Source organism: Wasmannia auropunctata, unplaced genomic scaffold (genome assembly GCF_000956235.1).
Source record: "Wasmannia auropunctata unplaced genomic scaffold, wasmannia.A_1.0 LD335828.1, whole genome shotgun sequence".
In the NCBI taxonomy this organism is placed as follows: Eukaryota; Metazoa; Arthropoda; class Insecta; order Hymenoptera; family Formicidae; genus Wasmannia; species Wasmannia auropunctata.
In genome coordinates, this window is record NW_012027062.1 from 1,161,478 (window position 1) to 1,185,616 (window position 24,139).

General features: G+C 43.4%; 1 protein-coding gene across 1 annotated transcript in view; it reads left to right on the forward strand.

The window, feature by feature from the left end:
• Window positions 1-1,898: 1,898 nt before the first annotated feature.
• Window positions 1,899-24,139, forward strand: part of LOC105455917 (protein Shroom) — a 159,290-nt gene continuing 137,049 nt past the window's right edge. The window contains exon 1 of the mRNA XM_011699627.1: window positions 1,899-3,512. Within this exon, the coding sequence (XP_011697929.1) occupies window positions 3,358-3,512 (155 nt within the window). The 5' untranslated portion in view covers window positions 1,899-3,357. The remainder of the gene's footprint in view (window positions 3,513-24,139) is intronic.

Below are 24,139 nucleotides of genomic sequence, written 5' to 3' on the forward strand. Positions count from 1 at the left end.
GATTACTCCCGTGTTCAGACAGTTTCAATCATTTTCTATGCGCAATAGTACGCATGCTGAGATAATGGCAACAAACACAGATGAAAATGGAAGCTGACTGGCATAAATCTGATGCAGATGGCGTCAATTCAAAATTAATAACTAGAAATCGTTAATTATTCCATTAAATGAAAAACAATCGCGGATTGTTCTATATATATTATTATTTGGTATGTAAAAAGTATAAACTCTTATTAATCATGAATAACAGTACAAAATTTGATTTGCATTTTATGTTGCATAAGAGTATATAAGTGTCACGGAACCGTTTTAGTGAATAGCCAACTTACGATTCGGTACTATTTGCCACTATATTGTTGCCACATTACGTTATTACCACGAGACTAGTAATTACGCAGGTGCATCCCGCTGGATCACGTCGAAAAGGAAAACGCGGGCGAGCGCGAGAGCGAAGAGATACGAGCCGACGTAGCTCATCCGCCCAACGAATTATCGTTTCCGGCCCCTCGGTTGATATTATCATGATGCAAATTGTATATAAACCAGCCGTAAGTCTTCCACGTCATAATACAAAAGCGCAAAAATCAGATAAAACGTACGATGATCGATGTTGCGCACTCCCGTTCTTCGCGGAACGATCGGTTACAATAAATAACAATAATAAATAAGCTCGATCCTGTCGAAATCAATGAATAATCGAGGCAATTAATAAAGAACTATTTTCTTCGGTTGTCTAAGGAGTGCAAATTGCATTTTTCGATAATTATGACCAAGCTTCCTGGATGTATAATACATGGATACACAAAAATGGCGTCTAAAAATTTAAACGTAATTTTTTTTCGATATCACGAAAATGAAGAAAACATCTAGAATCTGAAAATTAAACTCGTGTTGAAACTTCCGTGATATCTTTCAGATACTCTTCAGAATAGTCTTGAAAGAGTTGTAGTTTCAAATCGAGGAAGTCTAGGATGTGCCGGAGCGCAGATGAGACCCGAGCTCGTTACCTGCGTTGTTGTTATTGTCGAGTCGACGTGATCATCGGGTACGTGGAGAGTATAGGAACCCGCGGTGGTATCTGGCGACTCTACGGCGACGGGTAGAGAGGACCGGAGAACAAGAAAGAGCCAACCCGAAGCGGCCCGCGGACCCGAGATCGGTTAGGAGAGCCGGAGAGGAGAGAGAATACCGAGCAGTTTCTCTCGGCGCGCCGCACGGACCCTACGTGCTTTTATTACGTGGCCGTGACTCGATGTCTCGAACGAACTCGCGCAGCCATTACGTTTCTTTTTCCCCTCCTTGCTTTTTTTCATAATACTTCTCGGCTTAACGACGTCTCTCCAAATACGTAAGATGCAATTACTAACGAAATGTACATTTCGGTGTGCGCCCGAGACGCGGCGATGCTGATTGTGCCGTGCGTTTGTTATATACTTAGGTCGTTGTTATTAACACACGCTTAAAGCGCGACGTGAGTGTAACCGCGGCAAATGGACACAACGCGAATTAAGACTTGCGAGAAGACAAGTCGTGCTATTAATTTCCCGTCCTCTAATCGTTCGACTCGATCCTTTACGGATATTCTTAATCGCACGGTGCGCTCCTCTATCGCCGCCATTATATCGACAGGGTACTCGTAACCTCATTGTTATCACGAGAAGTGGGGTCGAGACGGAGGAGGAAGAAGAAGAGGAAGAAGAAGAAGAAGAAAAGGAGGAGGAGGAGGAGGAGGAAGAAAGCGAGCTCAGCACGGAGGGCGCCCGCGAACGAAGGCTCGAGAGGAAGAGAAGAAGAGGGTAGCGTCTCTTCACAGGTGTCGCTTCAGAGCGCTACCACTGGAGGCCACATTTGCTCCTGGTATCGCGTACGCGAACGGTAAACCGGCGCTTCGACGCCGGTACTCGACTTCGGCCGGCCAGTTGCGTCACTTCGACCATCCTTGAGCGGGGATGGTCTCAGTTTGATTATACGGTGGTAATCGACGGGTATATTACAGTGCCGCGTATGAATTTCACATGAGAGAGAAAGAGACGATTACAAAGGCTATGAAGAATCGGCGCGGAGCTCTCGCTCTTGAGCGGCAAGTGATGGACCGGTTGCGCGGCCGATTGGAGGCACCGGTTTCAGGAAAGTGCGTGAGCTTCTTCTTCGACCCTGTTTATTAAAAACACTGTGAAGCACGCTGTGACACGAAATTGTGAACACTCAGAGGACTTCATGTCTCACCGTGATAATCCGTTTGTAAGTGACCGACTATTAAACAATCTGTATCAGAATTGTGACAAAATAGTGACAAACCAGCTACAATGCATTTAACGTGAACGTCAGTGCGTTAAAAAGTTAAATGAGAATAATCATATGAAGATATAATTTTTTTGCAAAAATGTAGTTTCTAAATAAAATTTAGCATTTAGCTCGACGATTTTTTGAACGAAGCGGAAAAACTCTTTTGTAACGTGAAGATATTTTGAACTGATTGAACGCGTGAGGTACTTGATCGGTAGTTCCTTATATCAAAAATTGATCTCCATCTATGGTCCATCGAAATCAGAACCGAGAAGGCGTTGGAGACAAGATAGCCGCGGTCGATCATCGTTTGACCGAAGTCAACCGGTGGGACCAGCGAGGACCAGTTCGATACACACGTTCGCGAGGAGCTTCGAGCGTGCATGCACGCGTACGACGACGTCGGCCGTTATGTAATCGACGGCGGCGTTGATCGCGCTCGTAAACAATGTAAGGACCGGTTGTTTAACGGATACTCATTTTCTGTATTTACGATAATGCCTTGAGCGTGTGGGTAGCATTTTCCCGTCGAACACGGCATTCCCGACGGTGCACCGCCACTGAGAAAGAGAGAAAGAGCTGGAGGCTCCGCGTCCCGCGCGGTCGTTTCCGGGCACAGTGCTGCGTGCCCTGCGACGAGGAGGGCGTTTTAAATGCGTATAATTGTCGACGAAAGGGGCGCTCCGATTTTGGCTCCTTTTTCGGGAGGAGCGATGAATTGATTAGCTTGCACGCGGTGAAACGGGGAGAGGACATTATATCGAACACGGCAGTGATCGGCCGTTTTACTTTTCTTGGCGCGACCGACGTTTTAATCGGAAGAGACGATCGACGACATCGCGGGAAGCTTGACCGATCCGTTAGAGGTTAAAGGCTGCTACACACTGCGTGGCTATACGGCGATCGACAAACTACGTTTGTGGTGCTAACGCGAATGCTTCTTCGCGCTCGGTGGTACGCGCGATACCGCATGCGGCGCAGCGAATTCCGAGAGACCGTGAGGATCGCAGACCGTGGCAGAACAATCTCGGCGTAGGCTTCCGACGCGGTCGGATCCAGGGTGCGACAGATATGGATGACGGTGTGCAGAACGGCCTGCAGCCGGACCAGTGGTTGTCATCCATCGAGAAGGGTGAGAAACGCGCGAGCTCCATCGGCAGCGGTGCGTTGCGTTTCATTCGCACGCGCAGCAGCATTCGGCGAGAACTCAAGCGACAATGCCATCGGTAAGACATTAGAATTATTCAAATACGATCAATTAATAACATAAATCTGTGGAAAATTTTGTTTGCAAAAGATGGCGAAAGTAGATTATTAGTAGCAGCGAAAGAAAAGGTTGCGGATAATTACTCTTTCGAACAACACAAGAATGATTGTATTCGACAAAGACTATATATATATTTAACGTATTACAACAAGATTAATACATGTTTCATTCAATATGGATTAATGGATTTCAAATGTATCTAACAATAAGTTGCTAAACAGTTAGAGGAGCCCCTTCAAGCTTGTTTTTACTATTCTATTCGCTCCGGTACGTGCTTAACAGCAGAACATTTCATATCATCGTTTTTCTACGCGCATTGTTCCAAGTGGCAGTAACTGTCACGATATTGCTGGCTTCGTGACGCGCATGAACGTGTTCTCCGTATTTCGTATCGCGTTTACTCTTCATGGTCGAGCTCTCGAAGCGTACGTGAGCGCCTGTGAGCGAGCCTGTGGGCTGGCTGGGACCGGCTTCGCGTTTCGGTCCTTTTGGGACCAACGTTGGCTGCCGGCTAAAAGGACCGCGGAGAACCGAGCGCACGGCTCCGAGTGCGCCGTAACAGGAATGCTGAATGACTTGCGAGTCGTCACGCTGCCAGCGAGTTCGCTGGCGCGCGAAGGTCCGCGTATATATAATCTTCGCGACTTTATCCGACTTTACACATTGCATACGAATGCGCTAATATCGCCGATATTTCACTCGTCTACGCCGGGGTATATCGTTATAATTAATCGACACGCAGGAAACCTCTAACCGGGAGCGTCTCCATGAACGTAATTGGCGGCGTGGCATTCGCGACAGCATGATTGACGATCGATGGTATCCGTAAAGTATAATAAAAGATAACGCGCTACAAACGTCCTTACGTCGTTGGTGGAAATGATAACGCTGCCAAAGCGTGTCAATTCGTACACATGTATACATGTATAAACGGCGTGTATTATACTCCGACGATTTATTCGAGCTTCACTAACGATGTAAGCAATTAGATTATTTACAAATCGACGTTGTATTTCCGCGTGCGATAAGGCTAACCGGCCGATTATTATCCGGCGAGTCGCGCCGGAACGGCCGCGCTTGAAAACTGGTGGATGCCTTCGGTTGGAAGATGTTTCACTCGCGGAGATAATCCCGGGGACCTATTACACCCCGGCGTCATCGCGTAATCTGCTAGCGGAAGGTCGGCGGATTCTCCGGATTATACCAACGGAATACCGTTTGATCGGCAAGCGGAGAATGAGCCGAGATGAACCAGGAAGAGCGGAGGCAATCTGCAGAATTCGCGGTCCTTGCGGTGCGTGAGAAGGCTCCGCGCGATTAGTAATAGGCGCTCCGACGGAATCTGAGACACCGGTGGTCTCTACGGGCGGACAGGCTTATTCCATTCTGCAATAATGTGCGACGGTGACTTCGCTTGCACTCCGACAAAGTAAATATTATTTATAATTCGAGGGACAATTTCGCGGTATTAATATCGAAACGTGCGGCTATACAAGCGTGCTGCAATTGATGCTTTCAATTAAAAGTATAAGTTTGCAAAAATTACGAATATAGTGACATTTGTCTTTTCACTTTGATTTTAATGAGCCCTAACGTGTCTAATACAAATAATTTGCAGTATCGCTAATTGTAAATTAATTTTTATGTATACCGTCATGTTTCTGGAAAAATATTCTCTTTTTCCGACACCTGCTCTCTCAAAAGGATCTTATTATGTATTGTAATCATTCGCGAAATTTACGTCGATTTAACGAAGCTATTGAGTACCGAATATGAAGTAAAATTCGATACCGCGCGGACATCTAATGGAACCGGATGGGATTCTAACGCGATCATGAATTCACGTCACGAGACGTATCAAGTTATCCGCTCGACGCTCGTCGCAGGGTCACGCGGCAGATGAAATTCTCGTATTCCGGACGTAATAAAGTGCGCCTTGGTAAGTTACGGACGACATAAATTCTAGATTAGCTACAGGGGGTAACGGGTCGCGGTATAGTATCGAGAGAAGCTTCCACTATTCTATTCCCCGGCACTCGACTCCCCTCACATCCGTTTCACCTGTGGGGTACCCATGACTCGTTGCACCGAGGTGGATGACTCCGGTCGTGGAAAGAGGAGCAACAGCGCCGCGTTTAAGGCAGGCCGGTCCGCAATCGAACGGAAAGAATTATCGCAATATATTCTGTCTTTTAAAGCCGGGAACGGCGGATCGAGGCCCGAAACGCCCGGCTCGTTCGAGAGGCCCCCGTCGCGCATAATAAGGCGCGGAGGCCCACGAAGAGGCCCGCTCTGGCCTCGGAGGTCCCGGACACGCACACGCGCACACGCGCACACGTACGGGCGGGAACATGTCGAGAATCCGCATGGACCAAACACTTCCGTGTTGTACGACTAATGAATCACCTTCGCCGCGGCTCCGAGCCCTTCCACCCTCCCCGGCTACTCCGCCTCTCATCCCTACGCTTATACGAGCCTTTCAATGCAGGGTTTCCTCTTGCAATCAGGCTCCTCGCGCTCGAACGTTTATCGGGCGTATTGGAATTCGCGATAAGGTCTGACCTTATCGGCACCTCTCCCGACCGGCTTTCGACAACGCCAGACCCAATCGGCGTACTCACCACCGCGCGCGATTATTAAGATTATTTGTTCTTTCGATAAAGCCTGTGCCGTCGTTATTTGCAAGAAGGCTCCATGCCTGCGCGAGATGCAGATTCTGCGTGCAGATACACGTAGGATAGCGACGGGCGAGCGAGAAAATTTTACTACACGTGCACGCTCTGCGAGTCGGCAGATTCCGCTAGCGACGCGCTCGCCCGATTTAAACGGGCGATATTACAAATATTCGCACTTCTCGGACGGCGCGTATCGGCAAATTTCACCGCCGATACGCGACTTTTTCCTCTCTCCTCATCCGTGATATTTATTGCACAGTGTGTCATGCACTCGTTACGACATCCTGGATACGATGTACACGATGTACCGTATACCGATGAATATATTTGCGTAAATGATAGTCGTATTGTCGTACTTTTATCAACGTCGACGTTCACACGACCAATTTTGCAACCGCACGTATATAATACGTGTGCAGCTAATTAGCGCTCGCAGTGTCATTAATTAAGAATGAGAAGACGCGTAGACCGTTACGTTTGTGCTCGGAACAATAATCTTAATAATTTAACGCATCAGTTTGTAATACAATGTTTTAATTAGAGAATGATGCATTTTTTATTTGCACACTTATTAATTGCAGATCAAATCCGCATTTTTTTTCCGTGTACACATCGTGATATTGCAATGACGCTTCTTACAGCAGCGAACATTTTTACAAGATATTAAATGTGATATATATGTCGCATACATTGTTTGAAAATAATGCATGCGTGCATTGTACGTAATACCTAATGCAAGTGCGCCCAGTATAATGCCGAAGTATTATTATCATAAACCTTACGATTACGTTAACGCGGTTATGTACATGTAGAGCTTAGACAAGTTATATAGTAGTATTGTGCCTAGAAAATAGAATTTGCATAATGTGACAATTGAATAGCCGATACTCCCAGACGGAATAATAACGGACGAAACCGGACGGGCCAGGGGGTCTATATAATGCGTAACGACAATGCAGGTTGTTCGGGGCAAGTTCGATTCTTGTATCTAAATCTCAAATTCCGTGCACGGTTCACCGGAGTCGACCTTACTGCCACGATCTCGAACCATTACTCATAAACATTACGTTCAGGTTCAGGTACCGATATTATCCGATGAAGGTTGATAAGACGTTTAGACGGTTTCTCGCGAGCTATTCGTACTACCTTGTATACGTATCCGTATGTGTATACACCAACACACATTGTGTCAATGATGCAGGCAGTCGATAAGCAAGGATGTGCTTATGAAACTTGGCACCTCGTTATCCATCTTCGAGATCTCGAAAGGCACGAAAAATTCATAAACGGTGTGATATTGTCTAACGCGAGCTCTTATGTAATCAAGTTATAAATCCTCGCGAGAGAAGTCTACACAAGGCTATACACGACTAACCATTTTCGTGACCTGGCTGTATACCAAATGGTAGACAACAATAACGATTCCGTAAGAAAAATCGCGCTTTCCTAGGATTATACAATAATATGAACGTGTAAGCTAGCAGTTGTTTGTATTAGATTATTATTTAATATTACGAAAAATGCCGTTGGTACTGCTTCATTAACTTTAATATGTTTAGACTATAAAAATGTTCGAGCGACGCTTCGTTTGTAGATTTATGATTGTACCCACAGTGGTACAGTAATTGAATATAATTGTCATTGGTAACGCAGTTTTGTGGCTTTTCTCCTACGTTTTCATAGTCCTTTTATAATTAAATTATCCACAGTCATGTCTGTATGCCAAGAATGACATCAGTTTTGATAATTTGGTTTTGGTTTAATAACTTTAATAGTATGGGACGCATTTCTTTTATACTGAAAACAGATCAAAATTGCAATTTGCTATCTTAATTCGTAGTTTCTTCTTAAAAAATTTACAATATGAAATGCGAAATAAAAAATTTTGTTGGTCAAATCTTACTGTCTGATAATGTGAAAAAAACATTTCATTAATTCATAAAGAGAAATAGAAAGGATTTTCTGATGTAAATGACATTCTACAAAATATATTAATAAAATATATATCATTAATTAAAATATTAATAATATAAATATTATATAAATAATACCAAAAATATCTTAAGTCAGATTGTGGAAAATTAAAATTGCTATCTTCTAGCTATATTAAATAAAATAGAAAATAACTTATTTTATAAAATTTTGTTTCTCGTAAAATAAAAGTAACTTTACAATCGTTACATTTTGCTATTTTTATACATACACATAATTAATAATACTTTTTATTATAATTAATAATATTTTTATTACTCATACGTGACTTGTCATTATAATTCATACGATTTAGAAATCAACTACTCTATCATTGTCTAGGTCTCTAACTTCAAGAACAGAGAGAGGTTTCTTAAAAAGCGTCGTCCATGATTCGTCTACGATTGTTGCTGATGTGCTCAGCGAGAGCCTGTAACATGACGTAACATCTCTTTTGTGTTCTCACGAAACTTTATATCGAGAGAGAGAGAGAGAGAGAGAGGTATTTCTTCCCATTAAAAATCCTCTCTCTAGCAATGAAATATCCTATATCAGTGCGTGAGGTACATACAATGGTGCTGCTGATGATACCAAGGAATACGGTAAGAATCAGTACCGACAGCATTTCGTCGCTATGTCTTTCCAGTCAGCGAGAATACCGAGGAAACGCTTCGTAAGCTCGTGCAACACGAATGGACATCGTGCAACAATATTCGTGACTTGCATGCTATATTGTACAATTAGAATTATCATCTCCGTCCACCATTGGCCGTTTGTAAACGGCTTTTACCCCGAGGCTCGCTTCGAGCGCGTTTCGTAACAATGTCTAGTAATGACCGATAACGTAATTAACTTCCTGCCAGTTCTAGAAATTAATTGGTTCACGTATGCTAAAGTACCCCGCTGGTAAATGCAGGATTGCGTTTGCCGCGAGTGCGCCGATGACGCGCGTTTAAATAATGTGCGCAGGTATTTTTACGCGCGTGATCCGTCGTGGTGTACCGTTATCAGCACCGATCGGATCGCGAGAGAACGTCAAGGAAGAGAACACCGTGATAAATAGCATCGCAAGAGGACCCCCACCCCGGTCTGCTCTTCGACTACGGTTTCGGTGATTCTTTAAAGGAAAGTGACGAGTCCGAATGGCGGGTAAACGAGCTCTCGGTACTGAAATCTCGATTAAAACCGGCACTGTGTGCGTATGTGTGTGTCTGTGCCGCGACGTGGCCGCATTCGGAACCTTTGAATGTCACTCGAGCGTTACGAGACATCGATTTAATGCGGCGGGCCGCTTCGGTTCTTCGGATCTACTCACGCATTTATTACGCAAAATAGCATTTAACGATCGCGGTCGGGTTGAGAATAAAAGCGAGCGTGAAGTTCAACGATTTGATCGCACCGCCGGCGATTATCGCAACGCGTGACAATCGAATTTTCAATGACGCGTGCAGGACACACCGGATCGAATATTCTAATATCGGCTCGTCTCCTATTACGCCATACTTAGGGCGCAAGGTACAATTTCACAGGCGATTCGCCACGGAGGAGGTATCTCGCAAACCGATAATGGCTCTCGAGGAGGTTTCAGGTTCAGTGGAGTATCCCCTCATGACGGGCAATGTCGGATAAAGATCTAAGTACCTGCATAGCTGTATATACAGGCGCGCTGAGGAAGATCCTTAAATACTACCAAGGTAACGAAGGTAAAGGTTTCTCGTGACGTCCGCTTCGGTTGGAGCCGTCAGGGGTCAGTGAGCGCTCCGGTCGGCAAACTCCGGGTCTGAATTCTCGATCGTTTTCTTCTTCTTCCTCCCGTTCCTTTTTTCGTCTCCGCCGTGCTTCTTTTATTCCCAGGGGAGAGGGAAGGGGCTCGGTACTCTCCGGACGAATATCCCACTCTGATAAGCTCCGCGATGCGATTTATAGCCTAGCCTCGGGACAGAAACTCGCGCGCGCTCTCTCTCTCTCTCTTTCTTCTCTCCGTTTCTCTTCTCCTCTCCGTTTCTTCTTTCTCTTGCGAAGTAGAAACTATTAAGCACGGTCAACCGCGGCGCCACGGCTGGAGGTTAAGCGGAGGAGAGGATGAGGCGCGATTCGTCTTGATCTCGTACTCTCGGAAAGCACAAGTGGGAGTTATAAATTGCACGAACGAGCGTGCAAGTCGCTGACGTAACACCAATCCTCGAACTGATGTGGCGAATCCCGCGGTATATCGCACGGTTACAAGTCTTGGGGGCCCCTCGACAGGACAGTTCCCAACGTCCTCGATTTTATTGCGTGGGATTGATTGGTCAGCCTCGCAAGGATTACATAAAGAGGTTTTTATTCTCCTCGCCGCTTGAAAACGTTCAAATTAGTCGGAGATGAAATAAGTCAGATTTAATTCTCGTCTACCGCGTGGGAGGCAAATGAGCCGGATCTTAAATATACTTCGCATTTCCTTCGTCTGGATAATCTTCTCTCGTGAAAGTTTTTTTTTAATTCTTCCATGTATTTCTTCTCCCTCAATCTATTTCAGCTTATTCTTTATCCACTCGTTTTTTTTATGCATACATCTTCAATATTATCTGATTTTTTTTTCGCTAAGTTGAAATTAATTTAAGAATCTCTAAAAGAAGAAATTTGAACTACAAAAAGCGAGAAACATTTTCTAATTTTCTCTTTTAATGTAACTACTAATAAATGCTCTTCAGTACTTCACGCTAAATCACGTTTGTACGCTTAATGATACCAGGTGAAACGCAATTTTTCATGTTCGATTGAACCAAGTGTCCGCACGAAGATACATTTGAGAGTGAAGTAAGAAGGAAGCCGACGACTATTACAGATCGTACAGTATAATTGATCGCAGTAGGTGTATTTTTTCACCTGGCAGGTGTTACTGCCTACACTTACGTAAGGACCGTCGGTAAATCGTCTAATGCGAATAAGACGAGACGCGTTCGAACTCGAGTGTTACGCGGAGAACAAATTGCTCGCACATTCAGAAACTTTCTAACGCCCGCCTACCTAAACCTTCGTCTTCGTGGTATCGTCCGCATCCGCAGCGCGTTCAATTCATGTAGACCGTGGCGTAAGTTCAACGTCGTGGCACATAAAGTCGCCATGCATTTCTCCTTCTCGTCCTTTCTTCCAGCAGGATACCGGACGTCGCAAAAACGTTGCCTTCGCGTTCGCATGCTACCGCATGTGCCGGCTCTGTGTGGCAGAGAGTTTAGAATGCGAAAGTGAAATTGTATATAGGATTAGCTAACAAAAGAGCTGCAACCGTCAGAGATTTGCGATCTGAGACACGTTTCGCTTTAGGTCTCCTCCTAATCACGGAGAGGGGGCAGGAGAGGGGGAGGGATGTGTGCGGCTTATCGCATGTCACTGTAATCGCCCACGCAGTTTTACCGCGCGACAGGTCTTGACGAATCGCTCCTACTCCATTCTCCGACTCCTCTTTCAGCCTAAGCCTAATAACTCAGCACCGATAATCGTTGGCATTAGGCTTGTCCGTGCGACCCGACCTCGTGAACTTCGCTCCACCCATACCGCCCGGTATACAACTCGTACAAGCCGACTCGTGTAAAAGGATCCCACCTTCGCATCTTCCCCTCTCACTTCTCCAGTCCTCTTCCTCAGCTCCGCTGCTGCGCCATCGCGCCTCCTTTCCCTTCACCTTCGTCGACTACCACCACCGGCGCGATCTTACGGGAAATAGAGCAGCGCTCGATTATATTCTATCGATGCTGAACTTAGGTGAACTCGCGTCAACTGATACGGCATCGTATCATGAGATACCTCTCGTGGCTTGTTTAACACTCAAGATGTGCATGCCAGCGAAAACTAATCAAACCAGCAATAAACATTGTACATCTGATATAAATGTATTCTAACCGAGTTATATATCAAGGGAAGGCTACAGTGGCGCTTAAATTATGTTACGTCACAGCCAATTATAACGTGATTCACGGTACGAAACGCGACTTGCGAGACGCGTGTGCCTTACGGCGATGATCCTCGGAATGTTCAATCCCACACAACACATGTTGACGAAGTAGATTAAGCTGGCTTAATTAAGCCATTATCCTGTTATTGAAGTCTTACTGTTACAAATACGTGTAGTATAATAGCGCATGAGAAGCAAATAAAATTCCTCCGAGAGGATAAGAGTCAATATTGTACCTGTACAGCTCTAATATATACCGAGACTCCGTATCAAAAGATAATCGTTTGAAGGTAAATAGCATATCGCATTATGTTTCGATTTACTCCAGATCGCGGTAGCGATTCAGTCCATTTAAACAGACAACTGCCTCATAATCAAGAATATTATTCTCATAATTTCGTATTTTCTTTCATCTTCCATTTGCTTTGTCTGTAATTTCTTTTTTATATCTCATGACGCGCGTGCGCCGTGCACAAATGCTGTTTAAATACCTCGACGAAGTATACGGATCGTTATTTCATGCAGTGTATTTATTTGACCACGGAGTTTCACTTCCTGATCATGGTTTTGTCCCCTTCAAGATTGTTCCCGCTGCCGCGCAAAGTCGGTCGCTTCCTGTCATCTTTAAGCAGATGCGCGTTCACGATGCATCCCGAATCGCCGAAGCCTCGCAGTCACGATAAGAGCGCGATCGCATTCCGCCGTTTCACTTTCACGCGTATTTTTTTATCAGCACCGCGTGTAAGATGCGCATCATGAGACGGTTTCCAGGAGAATCAACGAAGATTCGCATGGAAGATTGACTTTTCATCCGCAAAGTCCTGGCGCGTCTGCATTGTATATATATTTACCACAATTTCACCTTTGCGGTGTCGTGTCGCGCCTTCTAACGTTTTTGCCGACACCGAATCCGGCGCTTCCTGAATCGTGTTTACGGCATCTATACGAAATCACGACCAGGCCCGAGTTATTCCGGCAAGACAGCGTCGGGTGTGAGTCCCTGTGTTCCTTTACGTCCCCCCTGCTTGTCATATACTTAATCAACCTGCCACTGCCAGGTCGAATCCGCCGCGAGAGAGCCGCGTGAAACGCGACGTAAACTCACATCTTAGACTCTAAGCGCTAGTGACCTGGAAGCGAGCTCGAATGAATACGTGATGAATATTTTATAAGGAACGGGAACTAGTCCCTCTCTCAGACGGGAGCAGTTTGACTTGGCACGAAGTCCCTTTATTTGCGATTTCAATTTGCTCTCTGCTCAGGTAGATTAGAAAATAACAGTTTCTCTCTTTTCATTTGAATAATTCACATTTGAACCTATATAGATTCTCTAAGCATACAATTTATATACTACAGAAGAGAAAAGATATGAATATGAAACTTAATAAAAATTCTATACTAAAATATGCGAGTGTAATTTTTTCAAAGTTGAAATAAAATTTTATAGATACTAACATTTTTTGTTACTTTTTTGCGCTCTAAGATACTACAAAGAAACATCAAGAATTTTACGTGTACCGGCACTGTCACACTCCTGGATTTAACTTGAGCAATAAATAGCGCACAAGAATAAAGTACATTAAAACATTTAATTGCTGTATTCAGTTTAATCTTAAAATGGTTCTAGAATTATTTGCAATAATTCAAATACCTCGGTCCGGAATTTATTGCTGTTTAAATTTAAAAAATTTATCAGAAATGTGACGGTGCTAGCGCACATATAATAAGAATAAGTACGTACAATTATTCAAAATTCTTGATATTTTTTGCAGTATCTTAGAGCAGAAAAATAGCAAAAATTTTGGTATACCTATTTTTTTTTTACAGTACTCTGTATGTGTTTTTCGGAAATGGGAATATTAGCGTGAGATCAGCACCCTCACTTTTGATATTAATTTCCTGCGAATGGATAGGAACAATAAATTCACAACTAGAGCAATAAATGGGCACTTAGTTGTGGCATATAGTCTTCTCTTTAGAGGCGGGAGTGCTAAGTTTATAGTGCAGGTGAATTCGTATAGACTCGTATTTTCACTCACACATACTGGATCTGTCGTTTATCATTGATTTCACTACAGGAAATATTTATTTTTATTATTTAGCTGATTTTTTGCCTTTTAACTTCTTATTGTGTTACGTGGACTACAACAATCATTGCAGTTGATAAATTAGATATTGACAGTAAATAGCTCTTATCCGCGATCGTGCAATTGCGCTTGCTGACTAATAAGCTAAAAGAGTAAATTCCGTTTTTGCACAAAAGAAGCATGTTTTTAGAAACGCAAACGTACGTTATTAAACATTACCCTCGCGCATATCGCGAAAGGGCAAGATAAGCATCGTATACCCGAGTCACGAAGACGTTCCGTTCTACGAGTGGAGGAGGGTCTCAACTCCCCCGTAGCAGCTGTACGAAGGGCTTATCTTTCCGTGAGGCTCAATCGAAAGGGCTGCGTTATATCCAGTAAGCGAGGCTTAAACGTCAAATTGTATGCCCGGTGGAGCGATCATCGTGGAGATATCTCCACCTCGTCGTAGACCGCCTGAAGTCTCAATTCCTCGTCGTAAGGCTCCGTCGACGTGCTTGCACACGCGTTCCTAGGTCCCCCCTCGCGATGTATATACCGCCGTATGTGCCCGACGAGTATGATTGGTACGTATTTCACGGTTTACGGCGGGATCATTTCAATCGAACATTATCGAGCCGGAGAAACCATAACGAGCCCACGTAGAGTTGCCCACGGTTACCCCGGAGCAACGTGGCCGGCAATCAGCAATGGCCAAGTTGTGCGCGATTATGTGTACACACACATATATATATATATATATATATAAATAAATATATATATATATATATATTGTATATATATATAAATATATTTATATACGCGTATCTTCTGTATAAAAACATTCTCATACGCGCGTCTGAATGTGCGCTCGCACTTATATACTTATGCAGCACCAGTAAACTACAGTGCCATAAGGCGCATACGCTTATATCGTAGTCCGGTGTTGTGTTGTGTTGCCAAGCCTCCTTAAGAGGAGCACCTTAGTATACGCATATATATACATAGTCGTCCAGACTGTGCTGTAAATGCCTATACTTGCCTCACCTGTATATGCTCACGTATATTTCTAAGGAATATATCCCTTGGAACAAGAGCAACCAATGTTATTTTTAGAAAAATAAAAAGAGATATATATATATATATCCTATATTCTCTCTCCCCTCTTTTCTCCTTCTTTTTGTAAATATTTTTCTGCTGCTTTCAAATCGTAGAATGACCTCGTTCTTTCATTCTATCATACTAACATATACGCGAGCATTGTATTTGCGCGATTACGCTTTCACTGTGAGCCGCATGTCGTTATCATTATCGTCGGATCTGGCGGCGACTCCGATGGCGGTGCTTTTATGAAGCGATGGCGGTGCTTTAAGGCAACTAGGAGGTATTATATTATACGAAGTACAGATAATCGTGCTGCAAGAACTGACATTTTTCAAAGACAGATTTTTGAAATTCGTTGGTTTTAATGAGCTCCTATCAGACATTCAAGAATCGCGAAAGTTAATTATTGTTATTGAAATAAAATTTTGAAATTACATTGTAATACCGCATGATTGAATATTATCGTTGAACAATTATTAAAAATTATTGACTTGTATAAATATCTTTCCGAGAGATATCCTTATATAAGAAAAATAGAAAAATATTCTATTGTACAATACTATCTCGATATTTTCAGTAAATAATACAGTTCATGTGTCCCCACGTGAAATTGCCGAGACAAGTCGGATCCGACTTTGCGGAATCTGATTGCGAAATTGCGCGAATCTCGTAAACGTAAGAACTTACGGATACTGTTACGACAATTTATTTAATACGGCGATTTTTGCCTGTCGGCGTAATTTCACAACACAGCGCCGCGAGCGAACTTTGTTCGCTTCTCCCGCGGATGAACCCTTTCCTATGCGCGAGATTGTCGCAACCTCTGGCACATAAGGGGGCCATAATCTTGGGGAGGCTCGCAAGCCGGTTTTCGTAACGTCACGTACCTATAATCTCGCCGGCTTTGTACGCCCGTCGTATCGTTCAAAAGTGCACGGCGCTCGCGCGCGAAAGATCGGAAGCGTTAAGTTCGTGCTTTATACTAGTGCGACCTCGACTGTGTAATTACAGGACGCGGCGATAAGAGGGGCCCTCGGATTCATAGTTTGACAGTAAATGTATGCACGCCCACCTTGCCCCATCTCTCCTGCGTGCCCCTCCTACAACCGAACGACGTAAAAACTCGCGGCGCAATGCCGCATAAAGTTCGCGAGCGCCAAGTTGTTAAGGAGGAGGAGGAGCACCGCATAGAGGCCGAGAGCGTACTCGCGATGATCCGCGCGGGCCGTGTTAAATTGTGGTTCTCTTATTTACATTTGCGCTAATTGCACGTTGCCGTCTCGCGGTGACGCTCTCTCGCCGCGACTTTTGTCCTCGCGGGCGCGTTCATAAATTATCGTGCGGTCTCCATGGCGGGCCCCACGACTGACCTCCATCACGGGTGAAGGGTCGAGAGCGTGCGAGAAATCTGAACTTATAAGCGTTAAGTGGATATTGTTCCCTATTTTACGATGTATCAAAAGAAAAAACGTTTTGTTCAACATATTTCTTCATAAATACGAAATTGATGTATTAATAACTAAAATTTCTAATCCAGCATACCAGCATTTCTCTGTGCACAGTTTCTTTTTTTTTTTTTTTTTTTTTTTGATATTTAATATAATTTTTTATTACATTACATTTTTTTAAATTTAATTTTAGATAAAATATTTATTCCAAATTAATAAGAAAATGAGCTTTTTATTTGCATTTTTGAAATTTAATTAACTTTTTTTATCTTGTAGTAGTAATAACGTAAAAAATATTAATGTTTAAGGCTGTGTTCCGTTTTAACGCTCACGTGCTGTGAACATTATTTGGTCTTGTTTAATATTTAATAAACAATAATTAGGATAGAATGATTCAATGAGCGCTGTAAGTGCCAAAAGCGTGAATACGGAACGCAGCCTATCAAGATAGGTAATGTCACATTTGTCTTACTTACAAAGACTTCGAATATTTACGATTCACGAGAAATACATACTTCTTCAAAGATATCTCATTTATTCTATCTGTCATCTATCAAACATTGGTTGTCTAGGAAACATTTGTCTTCGACTATTCTCAGTTAATAATAGACGACGTAGTTCTTCAAGACTATAGGAAGAAAGTTATGTCCGAGATGTTTTATTATCTTCTCGTAACATCTTACAATCGCGGTCCTTATATTATAATAGATCCCTTTGGATTTCCAGGAAGGAATCCGAAACAGTTAAACAGACGATAGTCTTGAGAAATTCGATTCTTCCTGTTAGATCCCGTCGTTTGATTTTTCGTTACGTGGCCGATGAATGTGATCGCGCCGAAGTATTCAAGTTCCTTTCATCCTTTTGCCGTTCCGGTGGACGGACCCAGAGTCTCCCCGGCACCAAGCGCCGCGGTTAGACGACCGTTCCTCGCTAATGTGCAAAACGAAGGTCTTAGCCTGCAATTTAGCAAGCGCGAACACGTGGTGAGTCCGGCGCAGCGTGCTATATAGGTACACATATTACGCGGTGAATATGTATAATGAGGTAAGAGAAAGGAGAGTGAAGAGGAGGGGAGGGGGAGGAGGAAGGGATTGCAAAGAGGGCGGAGGGAGGAAGCGGCTGAGGGGACGGTAGAAGAAGTAGAAGAAGAAGGAAGGCAGACAATACTTGCCAAGGACAGGCGGTATTCAAATGCGATCGTCGCTGCTGCCGCTGCCTGCACGGCGAAACATTTTTGCAGACTACCATGGCTGCAGGACAACCGTCATTTTTTTCCACCTTCGCAGGCGCGCAAGTACCCCGTCCCTTTCTGCATTAACCCTCCTTCTTCTTGCACCGCCGCCTTCTTCGTTCTCGTTTCGTTGCCGCCGACGCCGCCGCTGCCTCCTTGAACATCGTCGTCCACCTCGTGGAACCGTCTTTCGCACGTAAAAAGGGTCGCTCTACAGCCGTATATCACCGAGGTTTATTACTCATTGTTATAAAATATAGTAGCACAGTGACACGCGGCAAATTCTCGTGACGGACTCCTCGCTCGATCCTTAAATGAGATTCGCGGGCCGCACTTATATTGCGGGATACAAAACCGCAACGACAGGCTGGAAGATTATTTCGAATGTTACGGCGTTTTAAAGACGTACCTCATGTACTTTATCGTCAGCGTGAAAATGTCTTCTAACGATCCGCGCCCATCCATCATGGGATTCAGGAATCTTTAGTACGACTTTATGACTAATGATTCAAAAAAATAGATGATTAATCACGACTAATGGGATGTCGCCGAGAAATAATTATTAGCCTCTTTAAATCGTCACTCCTCTTGATTGCGGAACGTATGCCGGACTTTGTTGTAATTATACAAGCAATAAGAGTTTATCTTCCTCGAAACTCTTCGTTTTACCAAACCGGTCTGCGAGATTCCTCGGCTCGCTCCGCGCTCCGCAAGCGATGCATGTGGCATTTCGCTCAAAGCGAACTGCCCTCGTAATGTAGACCCATGCCACCTGATTTTTCCGAAGGGAAATAAGCGGCCCTTCGTAAGTGTATTACGATCGACAAATGGGAGCAACTTATTTAACGTTCTTAGGATGCTCGCAAATCCCGCGCGAGCGTGCAAAGCAAAAGGCTGGACGGCCGATATACCGACGCCACTATAGTTACTCACTGCGCAAACCTGCCTTATAATCAATTTCGAGATTTATATTAGATCCACTCGGGGCGAAATTATATCTCTACCGATCATCTCCACCATCTAATCCATAAATAACTTTAAGACATCGCCGTAGCTTTACGTGACACAGACGCGGCCTTGTTTTTCGTGCCGAATATATCGGTCCGCGCGACCGCGCGGAATCGGATCGGTTTTCTCGTATGATCCACGGCCGAGAGCGATCCGCAGGCACAGCCCGTTCACATTCCACCGAAACGATCCGGTCGATCGAAGATATCCGGTGCCTTGTTGGGATCATTAGCGTGAGATCGTGTGACGTAACGAGCCAATCAGTGTCCCGACCGTCGGAGTAATGATCGTGTAGCGAGAGGTATTAGCATCGTGGACGGACGGTCGATACCGTTAAACAAAACCTTGCCTCGTGACCTTTGCCCGGAAGAATCGCGGGGGACTCGGCCGATGACGAGGACGATCTTGTCGAGTCGCACAACCGTCTTCCATCCGGATCTTACGTATTTTTTTGCGACCGCGCGCGGTGTAACGTTCTTCTGTCTAGACTAAGGCAGGCACGGACCGGAGAACAACGGATCGCTATGGAACCAGCCCGGTGACCTTTGACTTGGCGAACGCAAGAAACGTATAGGTATATATATGGCGGCGTAGAACTGAACGCAATCATCAGTAATCCCGCGTCGTTCTTCAAAGCGTCTTATTCTATGGTGAAGGATCCATGATGAAGGAATGGACGTTACTGGTTGAGACATAGCTCTATTATAATGACAGAGTGACTAGACTGATTTTCTAATTTTCAAAGTTATGTCCTTATTTTTTAGAAATGTCTTCTTACAGCAACTTCTTTCTTTCCTCAGAGAATGTGTTCTTTTATATATACGATTTCGGATTATAAGTTTTTTAATATATATGATTTCACTTTACTTAATGTAGTTTTATTAAAATCCGAAAATCAAAGGTACATTAACCTTGTTAATATTGTTTTTATCTTTGTAATAAATTAATGCATTCTATTTTAAAACTATATTACGATTTTTGTTATTTCTATATATTTATACACTTTTTATCATCATATTTGATTTTATGATTAGTAGTCTACGACAATTAGCGCTTTTTAAACATCGAATTATTTTACACAGGAGATTTAAGAATGACCTTTTTAAACGCATTTAAAGAAAATTATGTTGTTAATTATTTATAAATATCTTTACGTCGAGCAATCTGTTTCATACGCCATATTAGTGGAGTAGATTGAGTGAGTGTAAAAAGTTTCAGCGGGATGAATGAAGAAGAGACACGCAGAATCAGGTTTGATTAATCGTCAGAGACGGCGCAATAACAGTCCGTCGCGCATAAGATACCGCCGGGTGAAGAATTTAAGCCTATTAATGTACGTAATTCCATTACTGTTGGAATTACCCTGCTTAGTGAATTACGTACCGTAATCACGCGGTGTTCGGTGGGCGGTAATGGGTTAATAATGTCGATCCTCGGCAATCCCAATAGCGAATTGGCCGTACGTGCGACGGTCGCAATGCAACGTCGGCCGGGGCATTATAGCATACCATTCGGCGACATTGAATAAACGCTCCCGTATACGACAATAAACTATGACCATCGCGCGAGACGGCCTGTGACCGGACCCTCGGAGAGATAATCAGCGGGGCGACATCGGAACCGTTCCCGGCTAGCGACAGTTCGTGACCCGTCCCGCCGTAATTACGAATCCGGAGGAGTACTTTATTATCATCAGGCATTCCGGCGTGCTTGAAATCGCCATTTCACCGTACGGTGGCTGTCACAACAGGCACGACATTAGTAACGCCGATGCGGCCACGGCTCCACCTTAAGATAAGGGATCTTCTATTCTCTCCCTGCTTCTCCTCGCTCTCTCTCTCTTTCTTTCTCTCTCTCTCTCTCTCTCTCTCTCTCTCTCTCTCTCTCTCTCTCTCTCATCTTGATCGCTATAAGCGCTGCACGAGCGGCGCCACGTACACGCACGATTCCGTGGCGCGCTCGCTGTTATGCGCGTCGCATTAAAGCCAAGTCATGAAGGTGTATGCGTCGATCACGATCGATAACCGTCCGAAACGATTGGGAGTAACCTGTACGTGGAAAAGGGGCATCCTCTCCGCAACCGCGCGGGATCGTTGTTCTGCGCATACACGCATAAAACGTATCTCTTTCGTAGGTACCTGCCCTTCCGCGATACCGTTCAGCAGAGGAGGCTCAAAGACGCCGACCGCACCGATCCTCGGACCGTAGATGAATTTAGCCGAACAGGCACGCCGCCGGCGTATAATGCGCGTATTATGCTTCGAGAGCACCGTGCGGCACGTATTTGAGCACCCGCTCGCGATGCGCCGCGCATTTGCTTTTTCACGACGCTCGCGTTCGCTCGTCCGACCGTTCGCGCAAAAGATCGGCAAGAAGAGCGGGGCCGCGCACGGCGCGGCGTTTGCTCCGGGGCTCGTTGCCTCGAAGGACCTTTGACTCCGAGACAAGAACGACGATCAATATTGACGGGGGGATTTTCGCTATCGTTTCGCCGAAACCAGTCGGCCGGCGCGTTTCGGAACTCGCTACAAGAGGAGCCGACTTCCGTCGAGAGGCTCGCGCTGGAAGAGACCGGTGACGTTTATGAGTATAAGGATGATTCAGTTGGATGCGGCATAAAAACACGTATGGCTGCTTGTAAGGATGTTAATCCTTTGTACTTCAGGGAGCAACAGCGCAACGTAAGTCGACGCAAGCATTCCGCTCATCTAAATGTTAATCCCATGTACTGCAACGTTCATCCCTACTTGCAAATACTGCAACATCATCTAGTAGTAATCAATATGTAGCCTTCCTGTCAAGCTAGAGAGAAGCAGCAGCCTGTAGATATTTTAATGAATAATCTTGGGAAATATAACATTTTTCCACTACGTAACTCGCGAAAATTTAATTTACTATCACGGAAAGAACGATTTTGCTAGATTTCAGATCTGAAAATAATTTTTGTTGTACAATCAAAATAATTTTGTTGGAAAATCAAACTGATTGCTAGAATATCAAAATAATTTTGTTAGAAAGTTAAAAATGCTTATTCAACAAGAATTATTTTCAAATCTGTATTCAGCAAAATTTTTAGACCTTCCAGTAAAATCGTTCTTTCCGTGATTGCATGTATTTAGTTAATTTTTAAAATTACACAAATTTAAACCTAAAAGTATACACTGGAAGTCCCAGGAACTCCAGCTCAGTTTTTTCGGTTTTGCATTTCTGAAATTGGAAGGGGTTTGGGATATTGACGTAAAAAAATTTGGGATCTCCTCATTGTCAGTACAAAGACGTGTTGACGCGCGGCAATTGTCGCTCAACAACCGAGCAGTGAGCAGTTGAAGTAAGCGTGGGGGCCCCGGGACTGCTTGCAGTTTTGTTAAAAAATTAAAATATAATTGGATTGTCAAATTTTTGTATTACTATTTCAAGTATGCCCTGTCAGAATTTTCAAGGATTTTTCAAATCGGTCTATAAAATAAACAAAAGAAATACGGTCTATAAAATAAACAAAAGAAATACGATTTTTTGAAAAAGGTGCTAAATCATTTTTCGCGTTTTTGAACTTTCCTTTTTCTTTGAACCCCTATATCTTGGAACTCCTTAATTCTATCGACTTTTATCAATTATAGACTTGTTCCTTGATCAACTCTATCGATTGAAAAAAAATTAATTAAAATAAGTCTATTTTTGCTGAAGTTACAACAAGTATGGATGGGGTCCTCGAGACCCAAGTGTGTACTTTACGTAGGCAAAACAGGAGTGTGTACTTCTAGAGTTAAAATATATCAATGCTCACGTAATTACAATGCGGAGATATTTTTATAAAGATCAATTTTGATATGTAAATATATATCTCATTATCAGATCTATAAACACGTGATGAACATTATTTCTCCCGCATTAAATTTTATATTTATATATTCTTAGTCACAAGAAAACACTAATAATGTATAATATATACGTCGTCTATGCATGGGATTACTAATTAATCGCGCGATAAATTATTCATTCGCTATCTTGACGAAGACACGAGTCTCGAAGAACGCGAATCTCTTCGCAAGAAATGACACGGAGTAATAAAATAGAAATACGCTCGAGGAAAAGTGTTTGTACCAACAAAGAAGGAGCGAGAAAGAAAAGCTAAGTGGAAGGGGGAAGGTGTAGGAAAGAAAGAAACGAAACAGCGGCGGGACGGAGGGAAAGGATAAGCAGGCGGGAAAAATAAGAAGAGAACGAGGAACTCGCGAAACGAGCCGCACAAAACCCGAAGAACTGGCGAAACGAAGAGTAAGAAGGTAGCGAATCAGCCCGAGTTCAGGTCACTCAAGTACGAAAAGGTGTAGGGTGAATGTTGGCAGGATGTTCCATGAAATCGAGCATGTTTTTACTTGACACGTATCTCGCCATTTCTAATTTGTCTGTAAAACATATTTCTCAAATATACGCGTATTCGATGCAATTATGAATATAAGCTTGTAATATTTTCATTTTATTTATCTATTTTTTATGGAAATTATATCTGTTTATATATATTTCTATTATATCTATTTATATTATTTATATATATCTATTTTTTATTATTCTAGATTTCTCAAATTATATCCCGAATAGCTTTTCTGTTGCACAGCTTCTTAGTTGCAATTAAGATTTTTTTGCAATAACTTCATTTACAGTTTACTAATAAAAAGATTAAATGTGATGTTTCGTTTCTTTTGTACCTATTTATTTAATTGACTATATGTATAATTTGAAACTGAATGTCACTGAAAAATGAAACTGATGTAAGACTGAGATAATAATTTGGCACAGACGTTTTGTTACGGCTGCACAATCGTTTTAAAACAATGGTTCTCCATCGGCGAATCACACTGCATCCGCGATTCACGTTTGCGTCACAGTCGACAACGTCATCGAATAAAATGGCACGAGGCTGACAGAACGAACGCGACAAAAAGAGGACTTGAAATCTCTGCAGCGAGCAGAATGCATACAAATGCATTGCTTAGTACAGTGAATTCAGGCTTTAGTGAACACGAGCGTGACACTGGTACTATGAATCATGAAGATTAAGCTGTAATTAAACGGATAGGATAACGGAGAAAGAAGAGAAGAAAATGATATTTAATAACAATTATCACATTCACATAAAGATGTGAACTCG